Source organism: Camelus dromedarius, chromosome 14 (assembly GCF_036321535.1).
Source record: "Camelus dromedarius isolate mCamDro1 chromosome 14, mCamDro1.pat, whole genome shotgun sequence".
NCBI classification, from domain to species: domain Eukaryota; kingdom Metazoa; phylum Chordata; class Mammalia; order Artiodactyla; family Camelidae; genus Camelus; species Camelus dromedarius.
In genome coordinates this window covers 42,132,484-42,149,404 of record NC_087449.1, presented here as the reverse complement: position 1 = coordinate 42,149,404, position 16,921 = coordinate 42,132,484, and the positions used below count along the sequence as shown (strand labels likewise).

The window sequence follows — 16,921 nt, the reverse complement described above, 5'->3', positions numbered from 1 at the left end:
AGGAAGGGGAGACAGACTGCATATGCTTATCAGAGAGGGCCTGTGTCTCCCCAACTAATCTCAGCCTCCACTCCCCAGGGGAGTGCTTCAAGGCCCATCCATTTTTATTGGCCGCAGTCAGCAATAGCCTAATATTGCATTTTTAGGACAGAGGGATCTGAAAAGGTTAAATGAATAGCCAAGACATGGAAGCAACCTAAGTGTCGGTCAACAGGTGAATGGATAAAGAAGATGTGGTATATATATAATGGAATATTACTCAGCCATTAAAAGGTGAAATGATGCCATTTGCAGCCACATAGATGGACCTGAAGATTATCATACTAAGGGACGTCAGAGAAAGACCAATATTATATGATATTACTTACATGTGGAATCAAAATATAATACAAATGAACTTATTTACAAAACAGGGCAGACTTACAGACATAGAAAACAAACTTACGGTTACCCAAGGGGAACAGGAGAGGAATATATTGGGAGTCTGGGATTAACAGATGCACACTACCATGTTATAAAATAGATAAACAACAAGGATTTACTGTATAGCATAGGGAACTATATCCAATATCTTGTAATAACCTATAATGGAAAAGAATAGAAAAAAAAGAATATAGATCTATATATATGTATAACCGAATCACCTTGCTGTACACCTGAAACTAACAATATTGTAAATCAACCATAGTTCAATTAAAAAAAAAAAAAAAGGATAACAACAACAAAAAAGAAAGACTCTTCAGGTCACAGAATTTCAAGAGCTTGGTATAGAGATTGTAGAGATTGTGAACAAAGGTTATAGTGTCATATGGCCTTAATTCAAATCCTGATTCCACCAGCACTTAATAGCAGTGACCTTGGGAAGGTACTATACCCTCTTCCTGTGCCTCAGTTTCTCCACTTGTAAAAATGGAGATAATGGTTGTACCAACATCCCTTAGGATTGTTGTATTAACTGAGACACTGTTTTTGGCCTGAGAGTGGCTGGTAGACCCCAGAGTAGGAGGCACTGATCTAAAGTGCCCAGTGATGCCCTGTATATGGTAAGATGCACAAAATGCTAGCAGCTAGAAGGAGGTATAATAGCGAGATATGTGATCACAGAATCTTAAATAATAGAGCCGCAAAACCCTGAAATCACTGGGCCTTGATGAAGCCGATTCAGAAAATCTTAGTCATAAAACAATAGTGTCATAGATTTAGTAGAGATCCAAGGGAATACCTAACCCAGAGACTTTCAAATTTTGGACTGCAAGCCATATACACATGTAAGAAATACATTTAACATCACAGACCTAGCGCATCAATATATATATAAAAGTTCACAGGGTAATTCTTCCTTTCTATTTCCTTTTCTAATGCTGGTTTTGGCCCACTAAACTGATTTTACTTCCTGCCTGCGAGCCACCACCCACAGTTTGAAAAACACTGATCTAGTCCAATCTCCTTCCCTAAGCTCCAAGCAAGGCCAACTGTGAGAACTTCATTCATCTGAGCCATAGCAATGTTTTCAGATTTTAAAGGATATTAGGATCCCATTTTTCTTTCTAAACCTCTCCTCTGAGCCGGGCAGTGTGGAGGTGCAAAACATACAGAAGGATGAACTGCTCCTGGGCCACTGGGGTATTCAAACGGGAAACAGCTGCCTGGAGCAATAGAAAGACTGGGGCCCAGGCAGCAGGTGTCCAGGGCAGGGGGACACAGGGACGCAGGGATACAGAGGAACCCAGATTATCTGGGGACCCAACCAGGAGATTTTCTAGCCCTGTGCTTATGACTAGAGAACTGAGGAGGAGGGTGGGGACACGGTGGGGGTGGGCTGAACGCACGTGCCATCGGAGCTATTGCTGTTGGTGCTCCCGTCCGTGGACTCCCGGCTGCCCTGGCGAGGGACCCGACTCCGCATCTCCACGGCAACACCCGTCTCTGTGCTTCGCCGGATGTTGCTGCGCAGCTTCTTGGTGGCCCCTTCTGTGACCCGCCGCCCGCAACAAAGCACAGAGAGGGAAAATGGTCAGATTACCAATGAGGCTTATTTGAGAGCACTGCCAAAGTCATCCTCTCGGGAGGGGGCAGGACGGGCTGGGCTCTGACTGGAGGCAGAGGCATTGCTGAGATAACCTCTAGAGCTTGTCTGCACCCTGAACCCCTGGCCCTGCTTGGGGCAATGATGCAGACAAAGCAGACCAGGATGGCTGGAGGCAGAGTCGAGATGGTGGGGCTATGGGTGGAGAGTCAGCAAGCAGAGCTCAGCCCTGCAGCCCTCAGCCTCATCCCTGCCAGATTCCCCTGCCATATCCCTTCCCACTCAGTCGCAGTCCTTGCCCCAAAGGGCTAAGTTTCTTGAAAGTTTGCCTTCTCTGGAATTCCCACATTTGGTTTCCTTCTTCCAGGTACACCATGAACCCTATCATTCCCAGATATCACAACCTACCTCTGTGATACCTTTACAGCCCTATTAAAAAACCCTTGTGAGCCCTGGCCACTCTCAAACTAACACTCATTCTCAAAGTGGGTTGAATGTGGAGGGGGTTGTGTGTGGAGAGGTGGAGAGGCCATTAGGAAAACAAGACCGAGAAGGATGGCTAGGGTGACCTGAACTGACTTTGGCTTTGAGGGAGAGGTCTGCAGAACCTCAGAAGCCGTGTGGTGAGAGCTCACCCCCAGGGTCTCTGTACCTCCTGTTTGGGGAGCCCTCCACCTCTCAGCCTCCCTCTTTAGCCGTGCAGGGAACATGGGGCACTTTACCTCTCCTAGTAGGGCACCATCCTGCCTGGGTTTCCATGGCAACCTCCTAGGCATTGCAGTGTGGTCCCTTTAGACACCCTGTCCTAATGGGGGTGGGGCAGGGGAAGCAGAAGACGGGCCGTGGGTTTGCAGGGACTTCCCCTCTTGAAGCTCGGCTGCCTGAGGAGCTTGATGGAGAAGGAAGTGGTGCTCAGATAAGGGCTGTACCAAAGAAGCCTTTTGCTGTCACTGGTAAGAATCCCAGGCAAATTAAGAGCAGGGGGAGAGGCCAGGGTGGGGCAGGCAGCACAGCCCCTGAAAGCAGTGGGGGGAGGGACCAAGTGGGATAGTCAAGAACCCAGTCAGGGAGAAGGGGGACTTTATTCCTCCTGCTTTGCCCTATTTATCTTTCAGGAAGTCCCACCAGGAGAGGAAAGGCTGAGAGGGCCAGCATCACTAGTGAATGGGAGGAGGGGACTGGGAGTTGGAGTGGTGGGGTGGTAGTGAGGAGGAATGTGTCTCTGAAACCACCCCAGCTTCTGGGATATTTGAAGAGCTACTATCAAGGAATCAATGAGCCCATCAATGTGTCTGTCTGTCTGTCTCTCACTCACACACACATACACAGCCACATTAGCTCATACATATTTCCTTCACACAGGCATAAGCAGACATATATGAGTACCAACAATCACATATATAAATATAGTTATCTCACATACAAGGTCATGTGTATGTTCACACAACAATCACATAGTCATTAAAGGTCCTACCAAGTCTTAGTCATACGAACCCACGACATAGTCTGCCACATACATGTGACGTTCACACCATAACACTTGGGGTTGAACCCATCCACTCAATCACATAGATGCAAATCCACAAATGGTGTGACCCACCACACATAGAGGGCTGGGCAATAATCGTGGGTGTGGGGGGACTTGCCCTGTCCCTTGCTCCTAACTGTCACATCCCCTCTAACCCAGTTAGAAGACAGATGGGTGTGTTGGGGCTACACTTTTCTCTCCCTCTCCTCGAATCCCTCCAGCATTGACTCTGAGCTGAAGTCAGAGCCTCACCACCTCATGACCCCAAACCCCCCTCTTCTAGAGCTTGGGAAAGCTTTGACCCATTTGGGAGAAAATTCACCTTCTTTGACCTGCCCAACCCACTGTAAGCCCCTGGATAGGGGATGTAAAGAATCCTGAAATGCACCCCCCGCCCCACCATTTCACAGGTGCAGATCCTGGTGTCCAGGTGCTCCTGGGGCCAGGGCTAGACCCTAGGCCCTCTGACTCCCAATCCACTCATGTGCTACTTTTCACTCCCCTCCGCCAACTCCTCATTGCTTTGAGAAGTGACTCAGCAGAGATTAAGCTCCATGTCTCTGGGTGGGAAGAAAGGTCTTGCAATCTCAGAGAAAAGTCCTCTGCTGTCCAGTCTCTGAACCCTGTTGATCTGAGGAATAACTTTATGTAGCCTCTCCCCCTAGAAAACTGGGCCAAGTTGCTCGCAATAATTCTATGGTTCTTGGAGACCAAAAGACATCCCATCTGTTCCACCACATAGAAGGGAGAAACATTCACAGCCTCCAGCAGCACTCCCCATGAGATCTCCTAGCAGGATCCTGAGCCCTCACCCCACCCTGGTCCACAGCCCAGAGCATAGGAGGGGAGAGTTGCTGTCCTTGGTACTGAAAAGAGTAGCTCCATTTGGGCAGGGGCCGGGACAGCCCAGGACGGCCCTATACGGACCCAGCCTAAGGCCATGCCAGAACCCACCTGTGTCCTGGGAGCCCAGAGTTCTGACCCCAACTTCCTCACTGCTTCCACAACTTAAAGAATGTTAGATCTAGGAGAAAGTTGTGAGATAATCTTGTGGTTTCCATTTTACAGAAGAGGAAACTGAGGCCCAGTGGGAAAGTGACTTTCCCATGAGGAGCTAGAGCCAGGACTAGTCCTCTAAAGCTTCAGGGTGAGTTTTTGGAAGACCACTTCAGGGCAACGTGAGGAATAAGTGGAAAGGGCAGGGAGGAGGCAGGGGAACTAGAGAGGCGGCTGTGCAATAGACCAGGCTTTGAAACAAAGAGGAGGGGATGGGTGGGGCCCAAGCCAATGTAGGGCATGGAGGCCCCTGGGAAGGGCAGATTCAAAGCCCAGAAGACTGGGTCCAGGAGAGGAGTTCCTCCCCCACTTCTTACAGCCCTGCCCTGCAGGGGCCTGAGCTATGCCACCAAGGGCAGCAGGGTCACCCTGCTAGGGTCTTTTCCCAGAAGAGTTTCTAAGGCCAATGCCCACAGTGAGTCAGCCCCATACATTCCCTTGGCGCCAGACTCTCCCACGCAGGAAGGAGCTCTAAGCAGGGACATGGGCAGCCTCAAGGCCTGGGAGAGAAAAATGGGGATAAGGAATTACAGATGGGAGAGGAGTATGCTACAAGCAAGGAGCAGAGCTGTGGAGGCCAAAAAAGTCACTTCTTTTCTGGCCCTACTGTGTGACCACTGGTAATAATAACACTGACAGTTTACCAAGTGTCTACTACGTGCCAGGCACGAGGCTGGGTGTCTTTGCCTATCCTATCTCATTCACTCTGCTTGCCAACTTGGCAAGGCATGTTTCATTGTCCTTATTCTACAAACAAGGACACAGGCTCAGAGAGGTGAAGTTACTTGCCTGAGTCACCCAGCTAGTAAATGATAGGGTGTACCTCCGAAGGCCAATTTGAAGCCCTTCTCCAAAAAACTGCCCTCTCCTCTCCAGGCTCTGATGCCTCATTGATAAAATGAGCACAGCAGACCAGATGATCTCCAGGGCCCCTTCTTGCTCTGACATTTGGCAACTGGATGATTCATAACGACCTTTGGTTAAAAGGGCAGGGGGCATTCCCCTGGCTCAGGACCCAGGCCATCAGCTGTGCCCTTGCACACCACACAGACAAGTGATCCAGAAGCCCCATCATCATTCATCTCCCCTCAAGGCTGGAGGTCATCCCGGTGTCTGCTCCAATCCCTGCCTGCTGACTGTAGAGTTTAGATAGGTGGACAGTCCCAGGCAGACCACTGAAATGTCTCCCAGTAACTCAGGCACCTGCCCTGGCCTTGGAAGACTGTCTCTCCAAATCATTTGGCTCTGAAGAACCCTTTGGATCTAAAGCTGAATCAGCCGATTCAGCCAGAGATCAGCAGGGCTTGGTTTCCTGGAGCCAGACTCCTGGGGCCTAACACCTCCTCCACCCTCCTAATCTTAGTCCCCCCAACTTGGTTCTGTCCCAGCCCAACTCCTGGATTCCCAGATCCCATCGCCCTGACTCCCTAGTGTCTAGCATATTCACAGAGGCCGTGCTTACCCTGGGGCACTAATAATCTCAAGCCCCCTCCCCATCTAGCATTTCTCTGAGCCAGAAACCACATCACAGCTTGATTGCTGGAAAAGACCATCCCACATGCTCCTGTGGAGGGCTTTGTAAAAATCTATTTTAAGGCCTGGAAATGTCCCCCACCCCCACCCCAACTGGGAGTCTTGATGAGCTTTCTCCCCGGATCCTCCGGCGCCCCCACCCCCTCACCACCCCCATCCAGCTGCCTATTTGAAGGTTTCTTAGGGAAGTTGTTACTCTGAGCAAAATAAGCAGGAAGAGATTTTAAAACAAAACCAGCTGGTGTCTGGGCTGATGCCACAAAGTGAGCAGGTCTTGGTGGGGAAGACTGGCTTCTCTGTGATGTGAGCTCCAGGTGAGACTGTGTGTGACCAGATGGGTCACCCACCAGTCTGAACATCAGTGTGATTCTATAACCAGGTGTCTGAGAAAGTATAATGTATTTACCAGGCTGTAGCTGTTAGGGTAGTGTGTGAATGTGGCTTGTGAGGTATGTGCATGCGTATGTGTGACATGTTTCTGTCACCACAGGCCATTGAGTGTGCATGTAACTGTGCTTCTGTGACCTGAGTCTGAGCATCTGTATTCAGAGGACTATGTATGGTTTGCATGACTGGTTTTATATGTGACCGTGTGCAGCATGAACGAATGTCCTGTGCTCTCCTGGCAGCAGGGGTAGCTTTCCAGAGCAACCGAGCATGCTATTTACATGACCATGCAAGCCGTGTGTCTTTATGTGTATATGTCTCTCTTGTGGCTTTGTAACACATGTGTGCGGCTATTTGTCCTTAGGAAACTTGGAGATTACAGGTGAGACTGAATCTTGTGGGTATGTGCGTCTATGAAGTTGTGGTGTCACCTAAGGACAGTGCCAGGAACATGATGGTGGTTTACTGAATAATTGCTAATTAGTGTGTAAGTCTGTGCATAAAGGCAGCAGAGTATAAAGATTGGGAGCATGAACTCAGAAGCCTAACTGCTGGAGTTTGAACTCAGATCCCACCACTTCCAGGTGTGTAGTTTGGGGCATCTTGCTTCTCTTCTCTGTGCTTCAGTACCTGCCTCGAAGAGTTACATGAGGATTCAGTGAGTTAGGACACAGACTGGACCCAGAATGGCACCTGGTATGCGGTAAGTGCAACATAAGTGTTGTGGGCGTGGGGGAGCATACCCACGAGGACAGTCCCTGGGTGCCCTGTCACTGCGAGGTGCCCCACCCCAGCCTGGGTGCCCCATGCTCCTCACCAGCTTGTGGGAGCTGAAGTGTGCTCTTGCTCCACTGGGTTAGGCCCACGATGGCCACCATCTTGGCCCCAAGGCTGCTGCGCCGCTTCTTGGCAGTGGTGGTCCCGGTCCCGTCCCCAGCCTGCTGGGATCCGCAGATTTCGCCGCTGATGCTGGAGCTCCGCACCACGTTCCTGGAGGCCGCAGCCGAGTCTGGACCTGGCTCCCCGTTAAACATGGTCCACAGGGTGGCAGGGCTTCAGGCAACCCTGTGGGGGAGGGGAAGAGACAAAGGGGTCCTACATCAGACCCTAGGCCACTCTACCGCGGCCCCACCGCTTCCTAGCTGTGTGACTTTGGGGAAGGCGCTCAGCCTCTCTGAGGTGGTGAGGATTAAATGAACAAATCAATGCTGGGGGTGTGCAGAGAGTCTGGCTCAATGAACAGGACTGACTATTCTCATTAGCACATGGCTGCCGGACAAGTGACCTGGTTTAGCAGTGAAGATGGAGGCTGGGCAGCCATGTGACCCACTCTTGAATTCCAAAGGCCTCTCCACACTCACCGTGTGACTTCAAGACTGAACATCTTGGGGTTTCAGTGACCACCTCAGCAAAACAAGAAATAAAAGCACTTACCTCATGGGATTGTTGTAAGGATTAAGTTAGATAGTGCAGGTGGGAGTGCCTGGAACAGTGTAGGCACAGAGTAAATATTCAGTAAGTGTGACTGCTGTTTGCATAGCCAATAATGAGAACAGGGAGAACAAAACTGGCTCCAGCCTGAACAGACTGTGGAAGGGGTCTTCCTGCTTGAAGGGGGTGGGACAGAAAAGCGTAAAGAAGCAAGAAAAATCACCCTTAATTGCACTGCCAAGAGGCAGCCACTCTAGACATTTTAACCTATTTCCTCCCAGTCTCTTTTCTACACATTAAAAAAATAACTGAACTTGTACTGCAAATACAATTTTATATCCTGGTATTTTTGCTTTAATGCTATATTACAAGAATTTCCCAACGTCATTAACCCTTTGCAGAAATGTTTAAATGTACCATAATGTTCCATTGTATGGAGGCAGTATAATTGACTTAAATATTTCAATAGTTACCCCTCAGGTAAGTCCAACTTTCTCCTCTCTCTCTCCTGTCTTTTAAACAATGCTGCAATAAATATCTTTCTACACTGATTTTTATCTGCTTATTTCCTTAGGACTGACTCCTAGAAATGGAGAGGCTGGGCTAGTGAGTGTGAATACTGCTGCTAGCCTTCTCCCCGGAGCCTGCTTCCTGACAGAGTGCTGGTTTTGTCCAAATACCACCTCATCCTTTGTTCTAGAGGCAGGTCCTGATTTGTTTAAACCAGTGAATGGCATTCACCTTGGTAAATCTTACTAGTCCAAGGTTAGGCATATGACTAAGTTGGCCCAATGTGACTTAAGGGGAAGATGTGGACTCCATGCTTACAAGAGCAGTGGGTGTCTCTCCCTCCATCTCTGTCTTCCCTTCCTCACCCCTCTCCCAACAAAGGGCCTAGTCTAGAATGAAACCAGTGCTGCTGAGGGCAGAACGGCACAGAAACACAAGGGAACTCAGGCCACCCTGCAGCCAGCCTTCTCTGGCCTTCCAGTTACATGAGACAATGTGTTTTCCATTGCTTAAGAAGTCTGAATCAGGGTTCTCTGTTACATCCAAAAGCATCCTACCTAATACCGAGGGCATAAACATTTTTCTGATTCTTGGAACATATTGCTAAGTTCCTTTCCAAAGTATACAAATTTACTCTCTAATGCTTCATTCAACAAATATTTAAAGGGAATACAGCTGATATTGTATAATAACTATAAATGGAGTATAACCTTTAAAAATTGTGAATTACCACACTGTAGATCTGTAACTTATATAATACTGTACATCAACTATATTTCAATAAAAAAGATTGAAAAACAAAAACAAAAGTCAGTTATCCCTAAATTGATCTATAGATTCAGTGCAATCCCAATCAATATTCTAACAGACTTTCTTACAGAAACTGGCAAGATTCTGTCCTAAAATAATCAAAGCAATTAAAAAACTTTATCCATTCATTTTTTAAAACTGAAGTATAAATGACCTACAACACTATGTTAGATCCAGGTATACAACACAGTGATTTGATAGTTCTGTACATTACAAAATGATCACAAGTGATCCCAAGTTTTAACTATTACTTATATTCATGCTAAGGGTCATCATTTTATTTAATAATATACATTGGAAAAATATTTTTTTTCTCTGAGTATAAAATTAAGAAAAAATTAAAAAAAAATGTAAGCCCCTAAAATTCCAAGGACTATGCTGAGTGCCAATGATACAGTAGTGAGCCAGGCTGACTTCATCCTGCCCTCCCAGAGCCTGCAGTCCACCAGGAGGAGAAACAGTGAAAAACTAATTATGCAATTAAATATTTAATGGCAGTTCCGACCAGTGCTAGAGAAGAGGACAGAGGGTGCTCGTGTGACAGGCTGGGACCTGGGACCCTTTGCTGCAGTGCTTGCCCTGGACAAATGTCTCCTGGAACAACAGAAAAAAAAGAAACTCTAAGGGACTAAAAATAACTACGTGCATGCACAGTTGGGGCAAATTATGAACAAGATACAGAAAGACCAAAAATCCAACTGCCACTTTTGAGGTGTTGGGGAGCAAAAAGCAGGGCACTGTGCATGATCTCTGTACACAGCACCACCAAGGGGTGGGCAGACCACCTAAGCCATCCCTCGGACTCAACTCGTGGATCTGTCCCTACCTTCACCCCATTTAAGGGATGAGCTTGCCCCCAAGCAGGCAGTGAACAAGGGAACCTGTTACTTGTCTCCCTCCCTCAGGCTGCAGCAGGAGTCCCAATAAGCCTTGCCTGAATTCCTCATCTGGCTTCTTATCAATTTGTTTTGATTAAAAAGTCCAAGAAGCCAGGTTGGCAGCACCGGGTGCCACTCTAGGGGAACGGGACAGCAGGTGCCTATGGCTCTGTTTTTTGCAGAGGTGGGATCTCCTGCTGTTGGCCTCTACAACTTGGCTGGAAGCCCGAAGCCCAGGCAGAGCACCAGAAAGATCCGCTGTGGGCAGGCTCTGTGCCTGGCCCTTCCCAGCTCTGTCCTGGCCCCCAGCGTTTTCCCCAAGGCAACTCCTCATCCCAGGGCTCAGGACCCTGTCACCCTGAGGGAATCTGACTTTTCAGAAGGACACAGAAAGGGGAGGGGAAGTGGGAGTGGGAAGGGAAGGCACCACTCCAGCTGACCAGGAAGACAGTCCTCAGATAGCTGAGAATGGCTGCCTGGGCTCCCGGTCAGCATGGCTCCCGCCGGCCTGGCAAATGTGGGCTGACAGTGGAGATGAGTTAAAGCCACGTCTTGCCTTCTTTGCAGCTGTCTGGGCTGTTCTCACTGGCCCTGTGACGTGTGCAGAGTCTCAGATCATATTTCTCCATCCATCCCCCATCAACCTCGCAGCCAATGGAAAGTCCCTCCGGACCTGGGCCTACGATGACCTCTTTAGTTTCCAATTCTAGCGCCAGTTGGTATGTTTTGTGGGTATCTGCATGGTCTTCTGGTGAACGGTGGGAGAGGGCTTATCTGATACCTTGAACTGGCTATGGAGTAAGACTAACTTTCTCCTTAAAGTATTTCTGTTAGGTGTGTTGTTATCTCTGTGTCACAGATGAGAAAACCGAGTCTCGGAGAAGTCAAGGTCTCACCCATCCTACTCAGCTAAGAAGTGGCCAGGCCTGGACTCCTGTTTCCACAAAGAGACAGACACGCTCAGCCCCCACCCCTTCAACCCAGAGCTCACCCAAAGAGGGGGGCCCATCCCTCCCGCTCAGGCTTTGCCCTGGGTCTCTGAGCTCTTTGAGAAAACTGCAAGCAAAGTATCTAAGGTGAGTAAACCGCCTCTGGCCCAGGTTCCCACGGCTGGCGTGAGCACTGAGGGGCGGCAGAGATGCCACTCAGACCACAGCTGGAGAAACAAGTGCTTCCCTGGTGCCACCGACAGGAAGCTCAAGAACACTGCTCCCAGGGGGAAAGAAGGGAAGAGGGCAAGGGACAAGATTCCTGACCCGGCCAACCCCAGGGCTCATGTTTCCTCATGAATAATGGATGGAACTGACAAGCAGATGGACATCCAGGACTCTGTACCTTTCAGGGCCATGTTCTCATCTTTAACCACCTGGGGATCACCCAGGGGGCCTGGGAGGGGGTCTAGACAGGCAGGCCACCCCCATGGGGACAGGAGGAGTCAGACCCAAAGAACTGGACCCAGGGTCTTAGGGCCTGGTCCCAAGCCCTGGGAAGGGCAGCCTGGGAGAGTTCAGAATCAGGAGGTGGGGTTAGATTGTACACAGATTTTTCTGTGTGACTGTCTCTGAGCCTTGGTTCCTCATCTGTGTGTCAAGTGAAGGGGTCAGATGAGGGGACCTCTAAAGTCCTTCTGACTGGGAGAGCAGGGCACAAACACAGACTGCAGCAGCAGGCTCAGAACTAGGGCTCCAGTTGGCAGCCAGTCTAGCTCAAGAGGGGCAAGATGGAGAGCCAGCCAGAGCCGACCACCTGGCCCCTATAAGAAGGGATGTTCTACTCACAACAAGCCCCCACCTCGAGCCATCAGACCACAGGGGTGGGAAAGGGGCTGCAGGCAGAGATGGGAGCTGAACGGTGAGGGGCTGGCAGGACACAGAACACAGCACTTCACATACTGGTGGTTCTACAGGACTGCTAAATGAATTTCTACGAAAGTCACCTCAACAATTCCCTGCCTCTGCGCAGACTGTCCCTTTCCCAGCCCAGGTCATGGCTCCTGGCAGAAGAAAACCCTCCATGATCTCGCTGGGTCACAGGAACCTCATCCTGCAGCTCTCCCTGCTGACTCCTATCTATTTGCTACAGTAGCATCTATGGCTGCAGCTTGGACAAGCCCTCCAAAGAGGAAGGCTGCTGGTCCCCACTCCTGCCAAGCTCCATGCCACTGGTACCTTCTGAGCTCCCCAAGGAAAGAGCCTAGTGTTTTCTTTCTGGCCCTCAGTGTTTGGCCTCTACTCTGGGATCTCAGTACCCTAAGGGCTCCCCAAACCCTCTCCTGGATCCTGACAACAGCAGGACTCTGGGCTCTGCCTGGCCACCCTGGGCCCTGTGGTCCCTTTGACCATGTATCTAACCAAGTAATGAGCCTTTTTTTGAGAGTCAATGAGACTAATCAAAAGCCCAAGATGAATCTAGCTACTCATCCCTTCAACAGAAATGACCAAGGAATGTCATAGGGTGACAGACTGTTAGGCTGGAAGGGACGGCAAATTATTAAGGTTCTTACCACCCCTTCCAATCCTCCATCCACAGCAGACATCACTAATCCATCTCATTCTCTCATTGGGGCCAGATTTTTTAACCTTAGAATCCCTCTTAACACAGAGCTGCAGCAGCAACTGATTAGAACCAGCTCATGAGGTAAAACTGATTTGCTTCCCTATTCCAACCTGAGCCTTTTATTTTGCAGAGGAGGAAATCAAGGCTCAGAATGGGAAAGAGACACACCCAGGGCCACATAGAAAGTTGCTGACAAAACCAGAGCTCCAACCCAAGACTCCTAACTCCCAGGTCCCACATCACCTGTCAGGTGCTTCCTACCCACCTCTCATCTGGAAGAAAATCCAAACTCACCAAACTGATGAATCTGAGCGTGGTGTTCCCATCACAGGGGGCTGTACCCCTCCCAACAGCACACCCTTAGGGCATTTACACAAGCCTTCTGTTAACTTCTGCTGAAACACCAGTTTTCAAGAAGGAAGGAGGTGAAGACAATCAGGGTAGATCCCAGGAGGAAGTGATGTGATAAGAGTCTGGAATGAAAGAGGGGAGCTTAGGGGAAGGGCTAGAGAAGACATTTGTCCTCCAGGGCTTCCAGTAGCTCATGGAGTAAAAAGACAGACTTTGGAGATAGTTGTGTGACCTTGGGCAAATCATTTAAACTCTCTGATGCTGTTTCCTCCTTTGTAAAACTGTCCGGACTCCTGGGCCCCCTAATCTGCCTTTAAGCACTTTAATGTCAAATTGCTGGTACTGAAGCCAAGGGACTCATCCAGGTCCAACTGCTAAGGAGCTTCAGACCCTATTTTTCCTTCCTCTGTCCTCCTCCTGACCAAGGGGGTTTATGTCCCTCCCCAAACACTGTGACACGACCAGCAGTCAGGATTGTGTGTGTGTGGAGGGGCTGTCAGGGGGTGGGTCCACCTTTCCAACTTCTGGGTCCACCCCCAGCGTGTAAACCTGAGAAGGTCATTCAGCATCTCTGAACCTCCATCTCTTCTTCTATGAAAGGAGTCTACATACCACCTGGACCCAACCCGGCTCTCCAGCCTGGACTGGGGATCAGATGAGATAACAAGCAGCAGGAAAACACAGTGATTAAAAGCACAGGCTTTGGAGGCAGACAGACTTAGTTCAAAACCTAGATCTGCCACTTACAAGCTGTATGACACAGGGCAATTTCCTTAACAAACGCCCTGAGCCTACAGCTGCTCATCCCTAAAGTGGAGATAATAATACCTGCTTTAGGATTCTTAGATGAAATATTGCAAAAATAAGGATTGGTACATGCTAAATGCTCAGCTGGGCAATTATATTATTACTATTCATAATGTGCCTTTGTAAACGGGAAAGGACTTCACATGTGTTAGTGCTTATTAGTCTGGATTGCACGCCAGGTGCAACCACTTCATGGGAAGGCCAAGAGGATCACCTCCCACTCCAGCCCCAAGTGCTTCCCCCCAGAGCCCAGGATCAGTGTGGGATCTGGGTCCCTGCACTTCTCAGTTGAGGTGGGAGCTGGCATGTGAGGCTGTGCGCTTCTTTGCCAGCATCTCAGCTCCTCGCCCCTCAGTGGATGTTGGATCTGGCATTTGAGACCCCTGCCCCAACCATCGTCCAGCACCAGAGCTGCCCACCACGTCGCCGGTGCCAATCTGTGCTCAGGTCAGAGGCCAGACTTAACCTTAGAATCCCTCTTAACACAGTGCTGCCTCAACAACTAATGAGAACTAGCTCATGAAGTAAGACGTATTTTTTACCTGCATCCACTGGGGAGGGGTCCCTTGTTTCTAGCCTTTCCTCTCCCTGCTCAGGGAGAAGCAGGTGGGTGACAGGGCCTGTGTGTGGTGCAGCTCCCTCTGGGCCTAGGGAGCACACTCAGCCTGAGTGGGGAGCACTTTGCCAGCTCTCCTGGTTGTGTGACTTCTGTCTCCCCCAAACCAGGCTCGCACACTCACTACACACAAGGAGAGACACGGGGTATCGAATTTCAAATGTGTGATCACACACCATGAAGATCCACACAAATGATACACAAAGACATGATCACATGTGTACACAGATATGCACAAACCCCCGAGACACTCACCCACACAAAAGCACACAGAAGCAGCCACACTGACAGTCACAGGGGTTCGCAGACTCACACCCACACACACTCACACACCCTGGCCCCTGTCCAGCTCAGAGAGATGGAAAGAGCCCCATCCCTTCAGTGGGCAGGAAGGCAGGAAATGTCTTACCCAGATCTGTGCAGTCCCTTGGCCAGGCACCCACACCAGCTCTGAGCAGGCACTTGAGTGAGCTTGCACACACACATTCATACACACTCTGGCCCCCAATCTCACCCTCCTGGCTTCCATCCCCACAGTTTGGACAAAGGATCTCATCATGAGGTTTGTAGTGAGGAGATGAGAAGGCTGGCAGGGAGCAGCTGCTGTTGCCATGGCTACTGAGCTGACCCACTTCTGCTCCACCCAGCCTGGCCCACCCAGCCCAGGCAAGGGGCACAGGCAGCTTTGGGTTGGGGGCAGGGGAGGGGCTCTCCCATCACATGGTAAAGGGGCAGCCCTCTGAGGGTGTGGCAAGGGATGGATTGAGCACCAAATAGGCTGCGTCCTGATACGAAGGCAATATCCAGACATCTCTTGAGGGGAGCAGGGTGCTGAGGACCCAGCCCCTACAAGACTCAGCCCCGGTCTCCCCCAGCATTGGGGCCTCTGGCCTCAGGGACACACAGAGGTCATGCAGTTGCCCCGGACACATTCTCATAGTCCTCACAGCAGCACAGGGGGTCAGGTGGCCAGGCCCAAGTTGAGTCCCCCAGACTCTAAGGACTCAGGACACCCAAGGTGAAGCAGACCTAGAGCTGGGACAGCCCCGTCTTCCTTTCAGAACAAGGTTCCTGAGGGCAAGACTTGTCTTCCCTACTTGGACTAAGGGCTGCTGGGAGATGGCCAGGCCTTCCTTCCTTAGGTGGGTTGCCGTGTGTCTTCTCTCAGCCAGGGGGCTCCTGAGGACATGACCATGTGTCTTCCTGCAGAACTGGGTTCACAGAGGAACAACACAGCCTTCAGACAGCTCAGTCTTGTGAGGAGACGGCTCACAAAGCAGAATGAATCACTCCTGCGTGACAGCCTCCGGTAGCTCTCCACTCCCTTCAGGAGAAAGTAAAAGCCCCTCACGAGGCCCACGAGTGAAGTGACCCTGCCACCTCGTACTCCCACCCCTCCTCTGCACTCCGGCTGCACTTACATTCTTTTTGTTATTATTATTACTACTTTTTTATTTGAGGTACTGGGGATTGAACCCAGGACCTCCTGCATGCTAAGCACACGCTCTACCACTGAGCTATACCCTCCACCCTACACTTATATTCTTTCCCTCCTCAAAAGTGCCACTTTGTCCCCTGCCAGCCTGGAATGCTCTCCTCCAGCCCACCCTCACCCTCACACTCCGAGGACCCAGTATCTGTCTGTCGTGCCAACTTTGCTGGATAATCCCTACTTAGTGCTCAGTCCCACTCTGAATGTCATGTCCTAGGAGTCTTTCCAGACAAGGTAGTCCCCCTGGCATGCTCCTCCAGACCCAGTATTGTCCTTGCCTCTTATGGGTTGAACTGTGTCCTCCCCAACAAAGACACGTTAAAATCCTAACCCCTGGTACCTCAGAATATGACCTCATTTGGATGTGATGTGATTCATTAAACTGAGGTCATACTGAAGTAGGGTGGGTCCCTAACCCAATATGACTGGTGTCTTTATATGAAGATGGCCGTGTGGAGACAGAGATAGAATGGAGAGGGAAGGGCATGTGACAATAAAGGCAGAGATTGAGGTGATACAAGTGAAGGAACCCCAAGGATTGCCTGCTGTCCCTGGAAGCCAGGAGAGAGCCAGGAAACATCCTCCCTCAGAAGGAACCAACTGACACCTACTGACACCTTGATTTCAGACTTCCAGCCTCCAGAATTGTGACAGAATAAACGTCTGTTGTTTTAGGCCACCTTGATTGTGATACTTTGTTACAGCTGTCCTGGGAAACAAATATACCCCCGGTCCTAACTCCTTCAGTCTCCCAAACCCCGCCCCCGGCTATGAGCTGCTTGAAAATAGGAACCATGCCATTTTCACCCTCAATCCCCAGTGCTTAGCACATAGTAGGGCTCTGTAAATATTTGTTGAATGAATGAACAGTGATCTAAAATAGTGATATAGCTGGGTAGTAGAATGGTGAATCATTTTTATTTTCTTCATGTGACATACT

The 16,921-nt window shown here is 49.9% G+C and overlaps 1 protein-coding gene across 2 annotated transcripts in view; it reads right to left on the bottom strand.

The window, feature by feature from the left end:
- Positions 1-16,921, bottom strand: part of RIMS3 (regulating synaptic membrane exocytosis 3) — a 39,455-nt gene that overhangs the window by 10,530 nt on the left and 12,004 nt on the right. The window contains exons 2-4 of one of the 2 annotated variants that reach the window (XM_031464894.2): positions 13,010-13,188; positions 7,348-7,595; positions 1,830-1,971 (exon numbers count right to left, since the gene is read on the bottom strand). In XM_031464894.2, the coding sequence (XP_031320754.1) occupies positions 1,830-1,971; positions 7,348-7,564 (359 nt within the window). In that variant the 5' untranslated portion in view covers positions 7,565-7,595; positions 13,010-13,188. The remainder of the gene's footprint in view (positions 1-1,829; positions 1,972-7,347; positions 7,596-13,009; positions 13,189-16,921) is intronic. The other variant, XM_031464895.2, reaches the window with a different exon arrangement.